Consider the following 15,007-nt stretch of genomic DNA (forward strand, 5'->3'; position numbering starts at 1 on the left):
CTGATTGCGAGACGTAGTCAGAGTGTGCAGTGTGCACGTACAGATGCGGCTCAAATTAGCTCATTCAACGCTCCGGATCTCAACCCCAGTGCACCACTCACACTCGCTACACGCCATCGCGGTTCATCCATCTCCTCAATCCAGTTACCTACTTACACTGACAATGCTCACACCCACACTCTTAGCCAATCAATCTCACAAACTGTCTCACCACTAATTGTTGTAGATATAATGTATTTATATAATGTTTCAATATAATTATAAACTGTTATTTCAATAACAAACGGATGTAAGGAAAAATGACTATTGGAAAGATATTAAAACAATTTAAGAGCTTTATAAACGATTATAATATTTGCCATACTCAACAAGGGTGATTTAACCTTGTAATTTTAGAGATCCATTGTAATACATTTTATATATTGTCAAGGAGAATAACTCTTATTTATGTTTACAAAATACACAAACCTTCCAGACTTTATAATGTCTTGTATCACTTTCTCAGAAACCGAGATCCGTTCTAAGTGTTTTTACTTTTTTTACTTTTTTCACTTATTTTATACCATTATAAGGTAATACAAGAATTTAGACTTTTTCCCGATGTGGCGAATCCTTCTGGGACAATAGTGCCTGCGTACTCTGTAATCAATGCAAACCATGCCAACGAACAGTTTCTCGATCGATATAACCCGTAACAAGTAGTTGTTGCGTAACTTATGATATCCTTGAGTTTGTCATCGCGTTTGCCCAATTGTAGTAAGCAATAATTGACATATTCGTTATGCAGATCTTCACAACGGTTTCTGTCGTCTTGCGACAACTGCCATTCAGTCTCCAAAAGTTTAATGGCATAAGACGGAAGGTCGGGCCTATTAGGATGCTGAAGTTCCGCTCTGTAGACATCGCCGGTCGCGCCTCCACCTAGTGCTTCAACCACTTGAAGGTGAGGCACTTCATCTGTCGTTGGGAAAGGCGGGAATGGTACTCCAGTTTGAAGTTCGAATTCTGTGCCGTTGGCATATTTAGATCCGAAGAATATTTTCTGTACATATTGAATAGATCAATATCATTCAAGAAGAAGAAAGAACGTACCGAGAAGTCCAATATGATCAAGCTAGTTTCCTTTACATCTACCTCCTGGGATTCTAATGACCGTGCCATTGACCTCGTCATTCTCCGGTTTGCCATTGAATCTGTATTATTCGTAGTGGTATTGATTTGCAAACTGTTGTCTCCAGAGCCATGCTTAGTTTTACTCTTGTCATTATTGGCGCCAGTACCCTTTCCGCTTGTGGTATGCTTCTTATTTTTAACGTTATGCAGAGTACCACGACCGCCTCTACGCATTGCTCTTCCGGTAGTCCTTGTACTTGATCTAGCTCCACGTCCATCCCCACTATCATCAATAAGCAAAGCCTTCAGTTTCATGAGACAAATACTGACAGAAGGAGCTTCAAAAGAGACAAACTCGATACACCTCGATGTGCGTTATGAAGCCTTCAGTTAAATGGTGTAGATTCAAGTGGAGCACAATTCTCAGCCAGGAAAATAAAAGGTAGAGATGGTCCCATTGTTATGCGTAAAGCCCTCCGTTTCATATTAGACACTTGCTGAGTAGAGAGGAGTCAAACTTGATACGCCTTGAATCACTCGACGGGCGTCATGACTCATGAGGCGTTGCGCATTATGTAATATATATTCAAGCGGAGCACAATTCTCAGCCAAGACTAATCCGGATCGAGATGGTTCCACAAGCGATTGAAAGAAAGAGGACTTGGAGTCTGTGTAAGACTTCGTTCTCTTTGTAGACGTCCATCCCAGTAGACGAACATAGCTCTGCTATGACTATTAAATCGCTGATCCTTCTTGGTGGTTTTTCTTTTGAAAAAAAAAAGGTGTCGTTGCATAGGTGATTCCAAAATTTGCTCCGACACTTTGAAGGCATTACAAAACTCATCGTGATGCATTAGCTGGCCATAACTCGGAACATATATCTTAATCTTGGAGATAAGTTGCGTAAAATAAGCAATATCGAGTGTAGCATAGGCATCAGCTACTGACGATCCTCAAGTGGCTGGCGTAATGAAAACGCCAGTGCTGATTAGATCTGGGCTGGTGGATGGAGGCTGACTCAGGATGAAAGAGGCGCGTACATACACTCCCGCAGAGTATCTTCATCATACTGCGTTTCTATACCACGCTCGCTTACTTGCCACCCTCCTTTCACCACCTTCCTTTCTCTCAGTATGATCTTGCCTTTTGGCGAAGAAAGTATCCATCCAGTCGAGGATAGTCACCTCAAAATACGCCCAGTCGAACGGCCAATCAACAGGAAAGACAAGATAATCGCGTGTATGTACAATCTCTTCATTTCCAAATTTGATGGTTGCCCCATTGTTTGTTTGCACGATAGATTCGTCGATCGCAATAGGCGTTTTAGGCTTCTCGGTCTTCCTCTACTTCTACCTCACGCCTCTTATCAAAGCACATCGGAAATCCAAATCAAGGAAGCGAAGAGAACAACTTCTTCAGCCCTTCTCTGAAAGCCGACAAAGACTGGTTGGAGGTGATGATGATGACACTGAGAATGACAGATGCTCGACCTTCAGTGCTAGTATTAGCATCGAGTCAAAGGAACCTATTACACCTGGAAGAATTGTTCCGCGGGACTCTGTCGGACTCACTAGGGCTAGACAGGCGGCGTCGGTTGATCTTGATCCGTTCCTTGAGAAGTTCCCTATTCCTCCTCCATTTCAAGCGAACTCGGTATCGTCAACATCACCAAGACAGCCTTTCTGCGGTAGAAATACGCCAAGGGATATGACTCGTCTCCTTACACCTCCTCGATCCGCTCAAGTCAACGCTTCTCAAACGGGATCGCCTTTCTCCGCAAGTAGCTTGTCACAAACAGAATCTCCATCAACGACGTTCATTATCTCCGACTCTCAGGACTCTATTCACTCCGTTCATTCCGTCTATACTCTCCAAGCACAAGCCGATCCTTCTATTCAATCATTGAGTGTCTATTCCTCACCCTCACGCTCTATAAATCGAATTTGCGGGATGGTCCCTCCTCGGTCAAGTTCATTAAATACCCTTCTTTCTTCGAGTGCACTTGCTGCATCTACAAGTTCGCGAAGCGCTATAGTTAGCATTGAAGACTCTTTGCAAAGTACGCAATTGTCACTGTCACTTGCAGGTGCACAAAAGCCAAAACCAGCAAGTCCGAATAATAAGTCAACAACATATCCTGTCTACGCTGAAGTTATCCTTCCTCGTTATCTGCGAGAAAGCTGTAGGGTACCTTACGTTCAGACTCAGATCGAAGAGAGGCACATCAAACACCAAACACACTCGAAGACTCCGTCCATCGCCATCTCAGACTCTCCAACGATCCAATCTTTACACGTCCAAGACTCTGTCTTGGCACGGGCGTCGAGCTACACCCGCGGTCTGGTCGGTGTAGGAACTTCACCGACAAAAGCGAAGAAGTCGAGAGGACAGGGAGGTACAGACTTGCAGTTTGAGATGATCAACCACGGACCGTCTGCTCCAACTGCACCTTTACGACTGTGATGATTACGAACTCGATGCCTCAGGTATGATCCAAATCAAAACTTTTCCAGTCATTCATTCATATATATACATACATCAAAAAGTCACTCCTTTATCTATCAATGCGTTCTTTTGTACTCGCCTATGTAGCAGAGCAGAACTATTTTTGTCTTTTGTGTTGGGAGTCAATAAAGATGTTATGACACCCCAGCCATTCGTTTCAACATCGTGAACTCGTCCGATCCTGCCGCTTTACATAATGCATAGAAGCGCGATGAAGGGTTAGACAGTAATGTCGCCGGGCGATCGTATTCGACGATTCGGCCTTGGTCAAGAAGCATAACCTGATAAAACATATTAGGGAATGGGATTAATAAACTGATAACAATGTTATATGGCTTACTCTGTTGTAATCAATGACAGTTCGTAAACGATGTGCAATTGTCAGTAATGTTGAGTCAGCGAATTCCCTATAGGTATACATTTAGTAAACCACGATGTTATTATGAACCATTCGGCACATACTGTCTAATGGTTTTCCCGATAAGCTCGTCAGTAGCATAATCAACACTGTTGACGATGGTAAGAATTAGATGAAGGGTGTCTAGTTGAAAGAAATTCAGGTACCTTGCAGTTGCCTCGTCCATGACTAGAATCTTAGATCGCTTCAAGATTGCACGGGCCATACATAATAGCTGCTTCTGTCTGGAACATGCAAACAATTGAATAAATTAAGCATAGTCACTCCGTAAATGAAAGAGACGCATAGACTCACCCCGTGGAAAAGTTGTCTCCTCCCTCCGACACAGGCGAATCCAGATTTCGGAAGGGGTTCTCATTTTCTTCATCATCCTGAGGAGCTTCCTCATCGGACGACGGTATTAAATGTACGCGACGTAACGCCTCAAACTACGAAGAGTATCAGTCGAGAAATAATCAAGCTTGCATAGAAATAATGGGGGCACGTACGATCTCTGCGTCCTCGTATTCATCGAACACATCCAGCGTTGAGCGTAATGTGCCACTCAAAACAGTCGGATCCTCTGCATTACCATGAGTAATCTGACATTATAAACAAAAAGCATACGTACGCGGGATGATAGTCAGTCGACTCCTTAGATCGGTCAATCCGACTTTCGTGATGTCAATTCCATCCACAAGGATCCGTCCTTCGGTCGGTTCTACGAATCGGAAGAATGATAGTGCCAGAGTACTCTTTCCGCTACCTTTAGAACCCAACATCAATAACCTTTTCCGTAGAATACATAGGGGGAAATGTATAGCGGTTTACCTGTCCGGCCCAGAATTCCGATCTTCTCTCCAGGGTTAACTTTAAAATTCAAGTCGTGCAAGACATCTGGGAGATCGGGCTAATGGATGGTCATCAGAAAAATCCTCAAAAGTGCCAACATGTTAAATACATACCGCATATCGGATGACAAGTTTTTCACATTCAATGGATCCTAGTCACGTTGGTTAATCATTAACGTCCATGCCTGTTGCTTAACAGTGAAAATGTTAAGCTCACCCTTTGAAGGCCACGAAGCAGGAGGCCTTGGCTCAACAAACTCAGGACCTTCCTTAGAAAGCTCCGAGTACTCTTTCACGCGCTCCACCGCAACCTTTATACAAAATTTAACTTGAATACTAACATCGAAAAACTATTTATACTTACCATTGATTGCTCAAGCCCGACGAAACGACGAACCATGAAGAGTAGCTAATCCGAGAGATGGTATCATTAAAAAAGAGATTTATAGATCAAAGCAGTAGCGTACGTCGTTCGTAACCGTCGAAGCAAACGCTAACGTGAAACCAGCAAGGCTGGCATCAATCTTCGGGTTTATAAGCGCCACGATAGCAGTTACGCCAACGATCGCGCTACTCAGCAGGTTGAAGCGAGTAGAGACCCAGCGGTTCACTAACAACACTTTAGTAAACAGCACATGTCGAGACGAACTTCCTGCTCACCTCCCCACAACCAGTAATAAGGGTTCGCGTTCTGCAAACTAACTTAGCGAGGACTCAAGCAAAAGAATGGATAAACAGGGACGAACCGTGTCTACGCATCTAAGCATGTCGCGCAAGAACTTGGAGCTAGCCCCAAAAGCTCGCAAAATGGGTACACCAGATATAGTTTCTCCGTAAATAGAGTACAATGGCGAACGCGATACCGAGTCTAATACAATCATTTCAATACAAGTACTAATCAGCTGGGTATCTTCCTGCTCACCGAGTCTGCGCATATCACGGCTGCATTGGCCGTACACCTTAGCAACTACGATTGCCACCTTAGCCACAGGTTCAGTTTAAGAGAACAGAGTCCTTACCATTGTAATACACGACTCCAAGTATAAGCGCCGCAACGAAGAAAACCGGTCCACCGACGTAAGTAATCGCAACAAGAGTTGTACAAGCAGATATGAAATAAAAGACACTTCGTCCGAAATTGTCAGATAACGAGGAGTCGATTCCTACAAGCCGGTCAATTTATCACAATTATGCATGATAACGATTGTCCTACCTTCAAAGTCCTTGCCAAAACGATTCAGGAGGCGACCGCGTGAGACAGTATCGTGGAAGCGGATTTGAGCGAACAAGACCGTCTCGAGTAGCCCTTCTTTAAGTTAGTATCGAGTGTGGAATCAAGATGGAATAAACCCACTCTTGTAAAGGATCGTGGAGGCATGAATGGATCCGTGATCTGTCATTGTCTCGAATTAGACTTGGATGACTTGCTTCAAACAAGACGTGTAGACTTACATAGAACGAACCAGCGGAACGTCATAAAGATAAGACCTAATGGTCACCTATCAGATACCAGCAAGGCGACGTGGGCTGTGAGAACGTACCAATGAATGTAATCTTTGCAACAAATAAGTAATAGGTCACAGTATATAGAGAAGAGTTTTGACTCACCAAGGCATAGATAGCGACATAAAACATTGGTCCACGTGTTTCGGTTTGCTTTCCGGCCAATCCGGACCAATAACTAGAAACTTACATTAGGAATTGAAAAAGAAAAACGGAAGGAGAATACAGAATAGCTCACCTTAACCATCCGTTCTCCGCCACGGGGCTGGCAGCGGCAAGTATGACCGCAATCGCAAAGATAATCCAATAGAAATTACTGCCCACGGCGGAGAAATACGTTTTCCAAATTTCTTTACCAATACGACCAACTGCCCGTTTCTCCTCTTCGATCAACTTGCGCGGCGCCTTCCTCTCCTTTGTCTTAGACTCAACAGCAGCATTGACACTAGAAGCCGCAAGCGTCGATTCTGTTTCAGATACCGGTGAATCAGAAGACGCTGGCGAAGCTCCTTCGGTCGTTGTTGTTTCGTTCACCGAAGCGGAAGAAGAAGCAACCCTAGACGGCAGATCTTCGATATTCCTTTCCTGAGAGATTTCCTTTTCCTCTCCATTCTCTTCACCAGCGTTTTCGAGTTGATCAGATTGGATGAGTCTGGCCATAATACCAGATGCCCTGAAGTCATCTGGATGACCGGAAAACGCCAGTCGGCCGTTGTCTAGAGATACTATATAACTTGCACCAGGTGCACATAGTTGTACGTGATGTGATACGAGAATGACTGTCCTGCCTTTCATTAGATCACCCTTAAGACATTCGTGGTAGAGGTGATGTGCGGTGTGCGCGTCAACTGGGATGGATATTAGATATTAGATATCCTAGCAAGACAAGTGACATAAAAGGTACGAACCGGCCGAAAGAACATCGTCCAAAAGAAGAACCGACGCGCGAGAATAAACGGCACGGGCAAGCGATACTATAAAGGACGTCGATTTCGAGGCCGAAGTAATAAATTTTCTAAGTGCTCACCTCGCGCTTTTTGACCTCCAGATAGAGTGACCTAGGGTCCGTCAAACGCCTGTCTCGAAAATGATTACGAAAGTGAACTTACACCCCGCTCGCCGATTTCCGACTCGTCACCGTCTTCAAGGATTTTCAAATCTCCAACCAGTGCACAAGCCTTGGATGACCACTTAGAATCAAATACATTCCATAATCGATGTAGAACTCACTTCTAGTGTCTTCTGATACCTCTCCTCTACGAATGGAAGGTTGAACAAAATGTTCTCTAGCAGAGACAAGGGTAAATATTATACGGCCACGTAATCGAGCATCATAAGTACCTTTAATTGTTGCATTTTGTAGCCAAGCAGCCTGAAGCACAAGGTCAACGCTTTTCCGTAGATAAACTACATATGCGATACACACCTGCGGCACATATGCACACACGCCGTTGACAATCCACTCTTTCTCCTCAGGAACCTGGCCTACGAAAGACGCAATAACATTCGGAGGCGAGCGAGGACAACTGATCTGTCCTGCCAAAAGGTCCGCTTCACCAAGGAGGGCTGCACAACCCTCTGATCAGCACAATTTCTAACAATTCATCGCACAGTCGAGGAAATGGAAGACATACAAAGCAGCAGCAAAGTCTTCCCAGCCCCCAACTTCCCACAAATCAACGACAGCTCCCCAGGAGGGAACTCAATCGTAAGGTCAATCAACGAAAACTTGCGCCGGGGAGTCGAAGAAGTCGACGGAGTAGCACTAGCGCTGGCGCTTCTCGAGCCTGACCTATCTTGCGGCCAAGTAATCGTAGCAGATTGCAGAGCAATACGTCGTTGTACATCATCCAACGGTTCTACAGGTGCGACTTCCGCGAGTCCGAGGTATCGTTCGATACGTGCCATGGAGACGAAACTTTGGTACATGTTGATTAAGGTTTCGGGAATTGCGTTTAGAGCGAATTTGAGTTCAGCGAAGACTTAAGGACCCGGCGTGTAATAAATCAGTAAACGTATGCAGTAATCCACTTAAGACATACTGGCAATCTGTGGAATCATCAGTGAGTATTTGTGTGAAAGAGGGTAAAGAAAGTGCCTTACGGAAGTGAACGCAATTGACGGCGTAAGTGTCTGATGCCGGATGACAGTAAAATGCCAGAAGGACACAAGTGTCACCACCAGAGGAGACGCAGCCCTAAACACGAGTTGAAGTCAGGTCGACTAATCACAGAGAGAGTGTGTGTTTGTATAACAAACCAAATACTGTTGAACAATGTCTGTTATACCCGAATCAGTACTTGAGCGACGTTCACAATGCAAAAGTAAATCAACTACACTTACCTCAATGATGTAGTTCAAGCGTTGGTACTTAAGCTCCTTCTCACGAATCTTCATAACTCGGCTTTCGAAGTTACGCTCCCATGCCATGAACTATATCAAGAATCAATACCACAGCGAAAGTGTTATTGAAAACTGTTTACCTTGAGCATCTTAATAGCACTGAGGACCTGCAGCAAGCCAATCAGACATGTATTTCGACATGAAAACAAACAGCAACCATACCTCGTTCATCAACGCCATTCGCTCATCACGAGCTTTCATAAGATTTTCCTGAGCAGAAACGACGACCTTGCTCGCATAGTGATTCATAGGCAAGAACAAACATGCAGCTGCGAGACCGATGAAGCACGAGACACCTGAAATCAAAAAGAAGTTCAAAGTTCGTAACTTGCACGACGCAACAAAGGTTAACTTATAGAGAGAGAGAACTTACCCAGAAGATTGTAAAGAATGAGCATGCCGATCGTTATTTCAATAGGCGAATCTATATTTCATTTCATTTCACAATAGTTAATGAATTTCACCCGTTAATATAAATGATATAGATGGCCACGTACCGAACAAAGCGAAGAAATGCCACGCAAACTCGCTAACCCGATCCACATCAGTCGTCATGAGCGTCATAACCTGAGCCTTGCTCGAAAACTCCCCTTCCTCCTCCTCCTTATCTCCCTTCTTAGTCGCCGCAGTAGAAGCAACGTCCTTTCTCACAAGCGTCTTCCCGTACAATATCGTATTGAGTTGAATTTTCATGGAAACTTGCAGACTCGTCGTGGAGATGGACCATAATTGTCCAGTGACGAGATACGTGAATGCGTTCAACCCGAAAAGGCCTGCAGCGTACACCCAACCCCAGGCAGGATATTTTCTTTCCGGGTCGTCTTCGAGGTATTTAACGAGTAACCGCAAGAAGAGCGCTGGTGAGTAGAAAAGGACCGCGGAGACGACGACCAACGAAATCTGAATCGTCAACAAACGTTTGTTGGCACATAAGATCCGATACGCCAAAAGCCATCCGGAACCTGGGCGTGCAGAACGCCAGTGATACTTGCGCATTACGTATTTCATGCGCGAGAAGATTGACGTTGCGCGCATGCTCCCCGCAACAATCGGGAGGTCACCAATTTCAAGACTCTCGGATGTGTACCCAAGGCGAACCACTTTCGTCGTATAGGAAAACAGCACGATATCCCAAGGAGACCCGTTAACGATACCACATACGTTGTCTTCTACGTATGTCGTCGTACCAGCAAGGGTCTTCTCCGAGTATATTCGTTCGGAAGGAAAATGCAAGTCGGGGCCCCGTTTCATCCGTGTAGATAACCAGAACGCCAAAATCCAAAGTGCCAAAGATATGAACCAAGTAATCTGCCGAGACTTTTCCCACTGAACTCTTGACGGCAAAATGCTGACTGCAACCAAGAAAACAACTGCTGTCGTTGACAATGCAGCCAAATGCACAGTAAATCTTCCATGCCAGTATCTTTCAGAATGGCTTATGGAGATGACCGACAAAACCAACATGTACAGAGAGAATGCAGTGTACAGGGCTGTGGAGGCTACGTCTCGAACATTTTCGTCTGCGATGACAGTCCATCCTAGCGCAACGGTTTGAACGATAACCAAGGCAGCCGTGACTCCCGTTGATAAGAGTTTTCGTATTCGAATCTACGAAAATGTTTTATCAGATTTGAGATATGGACGTAGAAGAGAATACAACGCACCTTCCTCCAAAACTCCTCTTCTCGAATAGGATACCCATCAATCACATCCTCAGGCTTCGTCACATTGAACGGGTCGTCAGACTCCGTGGCACCAATCAACTCGCCATCGTCATAAAGTGGCAATTTAATAGCCCCTTCTTTCGGTCGTCTTTGTAATGCAAATACGGCTGCACTGAGTAACGCGGAACAACATAGTACGATAGCGACCTCAAGTTGGTATCTTGGCATGACCGACACTCAGGTCAAGTTATCCCGATACAAGTTCACTCGGGACACCTTATACTTGTATGGTCTCGCGGACACCGGAACCAATCCCAAAAAATTCTAGTAGGACACAGACACTCCAAAGGCCACGCAATGCGGCGCACAAAGCAATGCGTGTGATAAAGCAGTGACTAAGCAAATGTTCTCCTTTTGGTTTCCTCCAACTCAGACCAGCAATAATGCGCGAATAGAGAAAACAAAAGAAAGACGGAACGTCAGACAACGTTGGAAAAGACCAGAGGGGTGGGTATGTCTGCTGGTATATTAATACACTTATCTGCCTTCTCGGAACCGTTTGTGGATCGGCGGCATGACTCGGCTGCTCCGTCGACTACGGAATTGGATCGGATTCGGACCGGAGTGCATCACGTTCACTCGACCCGTTGTTGGTGATTACCGTACGCGTTCGTTGTATTGCTTCGAGTACAAACATGAACTAATTATAGTGAAGAGGCACAAGAAATATATGTATATATACATATGCGGATAATTAAACAGTTAGTTCATAATAGCATGTCCGTCCATAATTAGCATATGCGGGAAGTGGAACACCATCGTCTACCGGAGCTCTGGAAGCTTAAGACTTGGAAAGACCTCGTCCCTTTCGTCCCTGTCCTCGCCAGTACAAAAGTTCTCTGTGTTCCAAATAAGATGTTGAATCCTTTCGCAATCGGTTTCAGAAACCGGCTTGCCAATCTTGACCAAATGGCCGTCAAACTTCAAAACATCCCAGCGCGAATCTAACATAGCGCATAATGCATCGGCACACTCACGTGCTCCCCCCACGACGGAATAGTTGAAGAAGCAAACCCATCCCAGATCAGGACACACAATCTGGTTGTGTGTATCGTGAATGCAACTCCCCGCAGTAGTGCTATTTGGAACAGAAAGGAGTTGAAAAAGCCGTGCTGAAACAGTACAGGGATCCATATCAAGCACCCGAAGTAGGGGCAGAAGCGGGAGGATGTGCATAACCGTAGCTTCGTCAGCACAGTTGCCACCGACACTCAAATGGGTTAATGGTGGCAATGAGCGTCTGACAAACGATATGAGATGTTCGCCTGCACTACCAGAGCAGCCGTCTCTGCATGTCAAAACCGTCAAGGCAGGAAGATCCAATTTATTGATTACGAGTGAAGCATTGCCACCCCGCATTACAAGGATTTGGAGGTTGTTCGAGGTGATAGGACGTTCCTCGTAATTCACTGCTTCGTTGACCGTACAGGAGGAAGTCCGAAATTTCCTCAGATTCGGAGCCGCCTCAATGACATCCAGGCATTGCGACACAGTGGCAGGTGTTGAGAAATGGCCATGCAGGTCGAGATCGATCGTTGCTGCCACTGGAAAGAACAATGGCTTGTCCCCAATGCCTAGATGAATCGGACAATTGAGGCGTAGATATTCAAGTCTCGAAGACTGCGAAAAATCGATACGTCCGCCTCCTTCATACAAACCATCATCAAGCTTGATGTACAAGTCAAGCGATGTCAATTTGGGCATGTTTGTAAGCCATATACCTGGGAAGCTGGTAGATGTCATGAATCGCCAGTTGAATCTGACTTTCTCCCAATGCCACTGGTGGGAGAGCAACATCAAGACGGCTCGCTCGGCTACTTCGTTGTCCTCTGGGAATGGCCGGTGTTTAAGGTTGCAAGTGAACGAGAAATTGAGTGGTGCTCCGTTAGATCTGTGAAGAAGTGTATCGAGACTTTCTAACAGGCTTTTCCGTGGCCTGTAAGAAAAATCATAGTCCAGATAGGCCCAGATCACACCAAGTGAGAGGGCTGCATCGCGCCATCGTCGGCAAACGCTCGAAATTCTGACTGGTGCCCAAATTATTTTCCTGTGGCGCAAGTACGCGCTGCGCACATACTCGTAGAAAATGACACCAAGTATCTCCAAGGGAAGGGAATTGATGCTCATAGAGGGAGGAGACGCTGCAAAAGATCTATTTTTCCTTGGTTGGGAAGGACTGTGGTGGAAGGACGGACCACGGACAAAGTAAACTTTCCAAGAACGTTAATAATATCTTGACGTGCTGCCTTGAGAGTCTAGAAGCACCACTGTCTGAGACACTCGTAGAGTCGTAGACCGTTTGTGGATCGGCGGCATGACTCGGCTGGTCCGTCGACTACGGAATTGGATAGGCTTCGGACCGGAGTGCATCACATTCACCCGATGCATTGTTTGCACTTCCTTCGGGTACAAATGTTAACTAATTATAATGCAGAGGCACAAAAAATATATATGTAATGCACATAGGCACACATAGTCAAAATATACACAAAGCCAAATAAATTCAAACTTTTAACAAGAGTAGTCATCTAGTCCATAGCTACTCAAAAGCTGATAGACCTGGAAAGTTCATATCCCTTTCGTCCCTGGCCTTGCCAATAGAAAAGTCCTTTGTATCCCAGATAAGATGCTGCATCCTTTCGCAGTCAGCATCAGAAATTGGCCCGTCGATCCCAACCCTTTCCCTGGCAAACTTCAAAAAATCCCAGCGCGACTCTAGCATAGTGCATAATGCATCGGCACATTCACGTTCTTCCCCCACGATGGAATAGTTAAAGAAGCAAACCCATCCGAGATCGGGACATACAATCTGCTCATGTGCATTGTGGATGCAACTCCCTACAGTAGAGGCCCTATTTGGAGCAGAAAAGAACTGAAAAAGCCGTGCTGAAACAGTACAAGGGTCCATATCAAGCACACGAAGTAGGGGCAGAAGCGGAAGGATGTGCATAACCGCGGTTTCATCAGTACAGTTGCCACCGATCGCCAAATGAGTTAATGGTGGCAATGAGCGTGTGACAAACGACACGAAATTTTCGCCTGCGCTATCAAAGCAATGGTCGATGCATGTCAAAACCGTCAAAGCGGGAAGATCCAATTTATTGATTACGAGTGAAGCACTGCCTCCCCATAGAACAAGGATCCGAAGGTTGTGCGAGGTGATAGGACGTTCCTCGTAATTCACTGCTTCGTTGACCGTACAGGAGGAAGTCCGAAATTTCCTCAGATTCGGAGCCGCCTCAATGACATCCAGGCATTGCGACACAGTGATGTGTGTCGAGGAATGGCCATGCAAATCGAGATCGATCGTTGCTACCACTGGCAAGTACAATGGCTTGTCCTCAACGCCTAGAGGAATCGGACAATTGAGGCGTAGATATTCAAGTCTCGAAGACTGCGAAAAATTGATACATCCGCCTCCTTTGTAAAAACCACCATCAAGCTTGATGTACAAGTCAAGCGATGTCAATTTGGGCATGTTTGTAAGCCATATACCTGGAAAGTTGGGAGATGTCATGAATCGCCAGTTGAATCTGACTTTCCCCCAATGCCATTGGTGAGAAAGCAACATCAGAACGGCACGCTCGGCTACTTCGTTATCTTCTTCAGACCAGCAGTGCTTGAGGTAAAAATTGAACGAGAAATTAAGTGGCACTCCATTAGATCTGCAAAGCCATATGTCGAGAATCTCTAACAGGTTTTTCCGTGGATTGTAATGAAAGTCGTAGTCCAGATAGGTCCAAATTACACCGAGTGAGAGGGCTGCGTCACGCCATCGTCGGCAAACGCTCGAAATTCTAACTGGTGCCCAAAATATTTCCTTGTTGCGTAAGTGTGCACTGTGCACATACTCGTGGAAAATGACACCAAGTATCTCCAAGGGAAGGGAATTAATGCTCATAGAGGGAGGAGACGCTGCAAAAGATCTACTTGAAGGACGGACCACGGACAAAGTAAACTTTCCAAGAACGTTAATATATCTTGACGTGCTGCCTTGAGAGTCTAGAAGCACCACTGTCTGAGACACTCGTAGACAAACATTGAGACACGACACGATTCAAAATGGTCAACAGACTGTCATTAGTAATATTGGATGGAGCACGTGAGACCAAGCACCATTTCAGCCACTCAACTTGAAGAGGCTGTTTACTTCTTCAGTTTGGTTACGTTCCGGATCGTCTGGTGCTTGTTGATGTAAGCTAAGATACGTCGCCATTCTCCACACCACTTGTCTCAACAGTTGCAACCATAATTGAATCACTCTCCACAGTCTGCTTGTCTAGCTAATCATTGTTAGCAGATAAATGTGTTGAGTGTCTCCTCATGAACGATCTGATCTATTTATAAACACACAAGCTTCGCTTTTTCGCCTTCGGCGAAAGTCAGGGGGCTCGCCCCCTGGACCCCCTCTTAATAATAGTTTCAAATGTAATTTCTGTACTTTTTAATATAAATAAATAAATAATTCTATTAGTGTAACAATAAATATAATAATATGATCTAAATACAAT

The 15,007-nt window shown here is 45.1% G+C and overlaps 5 protein-coding genes across 5 annotated transcripts; 1 reads left to right on the plus strand and 4 right to left on the minus strand.

Moving 5' to 3' along the window:
• Positions 1-714: 714 nt before the first annotated feature.
• FOMMEDRAFT_32038 (uncharacterized protein) lies at positions 715-1,428 on the minus strand (the record flags this gene model as incomplete). Its single annotated transcript, XM_007271377.1, has 3 exons — positions 715-820; positions 858-1,042; positions 1,093-1,428. 3 exons carry the CDS (start codon positions 1,426-1,428, stop codon positions 715-717), a joined length of 627 nt encoding a protein of 208 aa, XP_007271439.1.
• An 818-nt stretch (positions 1,429-2,246) lies between these two features.
• FOMMEDRAFT_32039 (uncharacterized protein) lies at positions 2,247-3,576 on the plus strand (the record flags this gene model as incomplete). The annotated part of the gene is made up of 3 exons (XM_007271378.1): positions 2,247-2,352; positions 2,414-3,172; positions 3,200-3,576. 3 exons carry the CDS (start codon positions 2,247-2,249, stop codon positions 3,574-3,576), a joined length of 1,242 nt encoding a protein of 413 aa, XP_007271440.1.
• An 85-nt stretch (positions 3,577-3,661) lies between these two features.
• On the minus strand, positions 3,662-10,893 carry FOMMEDRAFT_171210 (multidrug resistance-associated ABC transporter). Its single transcript, XM_007271490.1, has 38 exons — positions 10,437-10,893; positions 9,270-10,380; positions 9,146-9,196; positions 8,935-9,068; positions 8,853-8,879; positions 8,713-8,802; positions 8,629-8,648; positions 8,473-8,566; positions 8,412-8,418; positions 8,004-8,351; positions 7,796-7,935; positions 7,711-7,741; positions 7,600-7,655; positions 7,479-7,547; positions 7,397-7,427; positions 7,278-7,343; positions 6,608-7,217; positions 6,475-6,547; positions 6,408-6,420; positions 6,319-6,354; positions 6,221-6,259; positions 6,080-6,172; positions 5,886-6,029; positions 5,789-5,833; positions 5,613-5,734; positions 5,527-5,557; positions 5,334-5,476; positions 5,231-5,275; positions 5,084-5,177; positions 4,981-5,018; positions 4,847-4,925; positions 4,647-4,781; positions 4,525-4,598; positions 4,331-4,464; positions 4,183-4,260; positions 4,081-4,125; positions 3,959-4,025; positions 3,662-3,899 (listed from the first exon to the last, which is right to left on the minus strand). The coding sequence occupies exons 1-38, from the start codon at positions 10,662-10,664 to the stop codon at positions 3,753-3,755; spliced, it is 4,788 nt and encodes a 1,595-aa protein (XP_007271552.1). The 5' UTR covers positions 10,665-10,893; the 3' UTR covers positions 3,662-3,752.
• A 365-nt stretch (positions 10,894-11,258) lies between these two features.
• Positions 11,259-12,623, minus strand: FOMMEDRAFT_162099 (uncharacterized protein; the record flags this gene model as incomplete). The annotated part of the gene is made up of 1 exon (XM_007271491.1): positions 11,259-12,623. One exon carries the CDS (start codon positions 12,621-12,623, stop codon positions 11,259-11,261), a length of 1,365 nt encoding a protein of 454 aa, XP_007271553.1.
• A 412-nt stretch (positions 12,624-13,035) lies between these two features.
• On the minus strand, positions 13,036-14,397 carry FOMMEDRAFT_171211 (uncharacterized protein; the record flags this gene model as incomplete). Its single annotated transcript, XM_007271492.1, has 1 exon — positions 13,036-14,397. One exon carries the CDS (start codon positions 14,395-14,397, stop codon positions 13,036-13,038), a length of 1,362 nt encoding a protein of 453 aa, XP_007271554.1.
• Between the last annotated feature and the right edge of the window lie 610 nt (positions 14,398-15,007).

Source organism: Fomitiporia mediterranea (genome assembly GCF_000271605.1).
Source record: "Fomitiporia mediterranea MF3/22 unplaced genomic scaffold FOMMEscaffold_17, whole genome shotgun sequence".
In the NCBI taxonomy this organism is placed as follows: Eukaryota; Fungi; Basidiomycota; class Agaricomycetes; order Hymenochaetales; family Hymenochaetaceae; genus Fomitiporia; species Fomitiporia mediterranea.

What these genes read in the sequence shown, in the direction of transcription:
- FOMMEDRAFT_171210 (XM_007271490.1), bottom strand. Translation starts at nt 10,664, where the DNA reads ATGCCAAGATACCAACTTGAGGTCGCTATCGTACTATGTTGTTCCGCG. An exon ending in GAATGGCGTTGATGAACGAG is followed by an intron (nt 8,880 to 8,934) that starts GTATGGTTGCTG and finishes GGCTTGCTGCAG; the next exon opens with GTCCTCAGTGCTATTAAGAT. An exon ending in ATGGACGAGGCAACTGCAAG is followed by an intron (nt 4,126 to 4,182) that starts GTACCTGAATTT and finishes CATCGTCAACAG; the next exon opens with TGTTGATTATGCTACTGACG.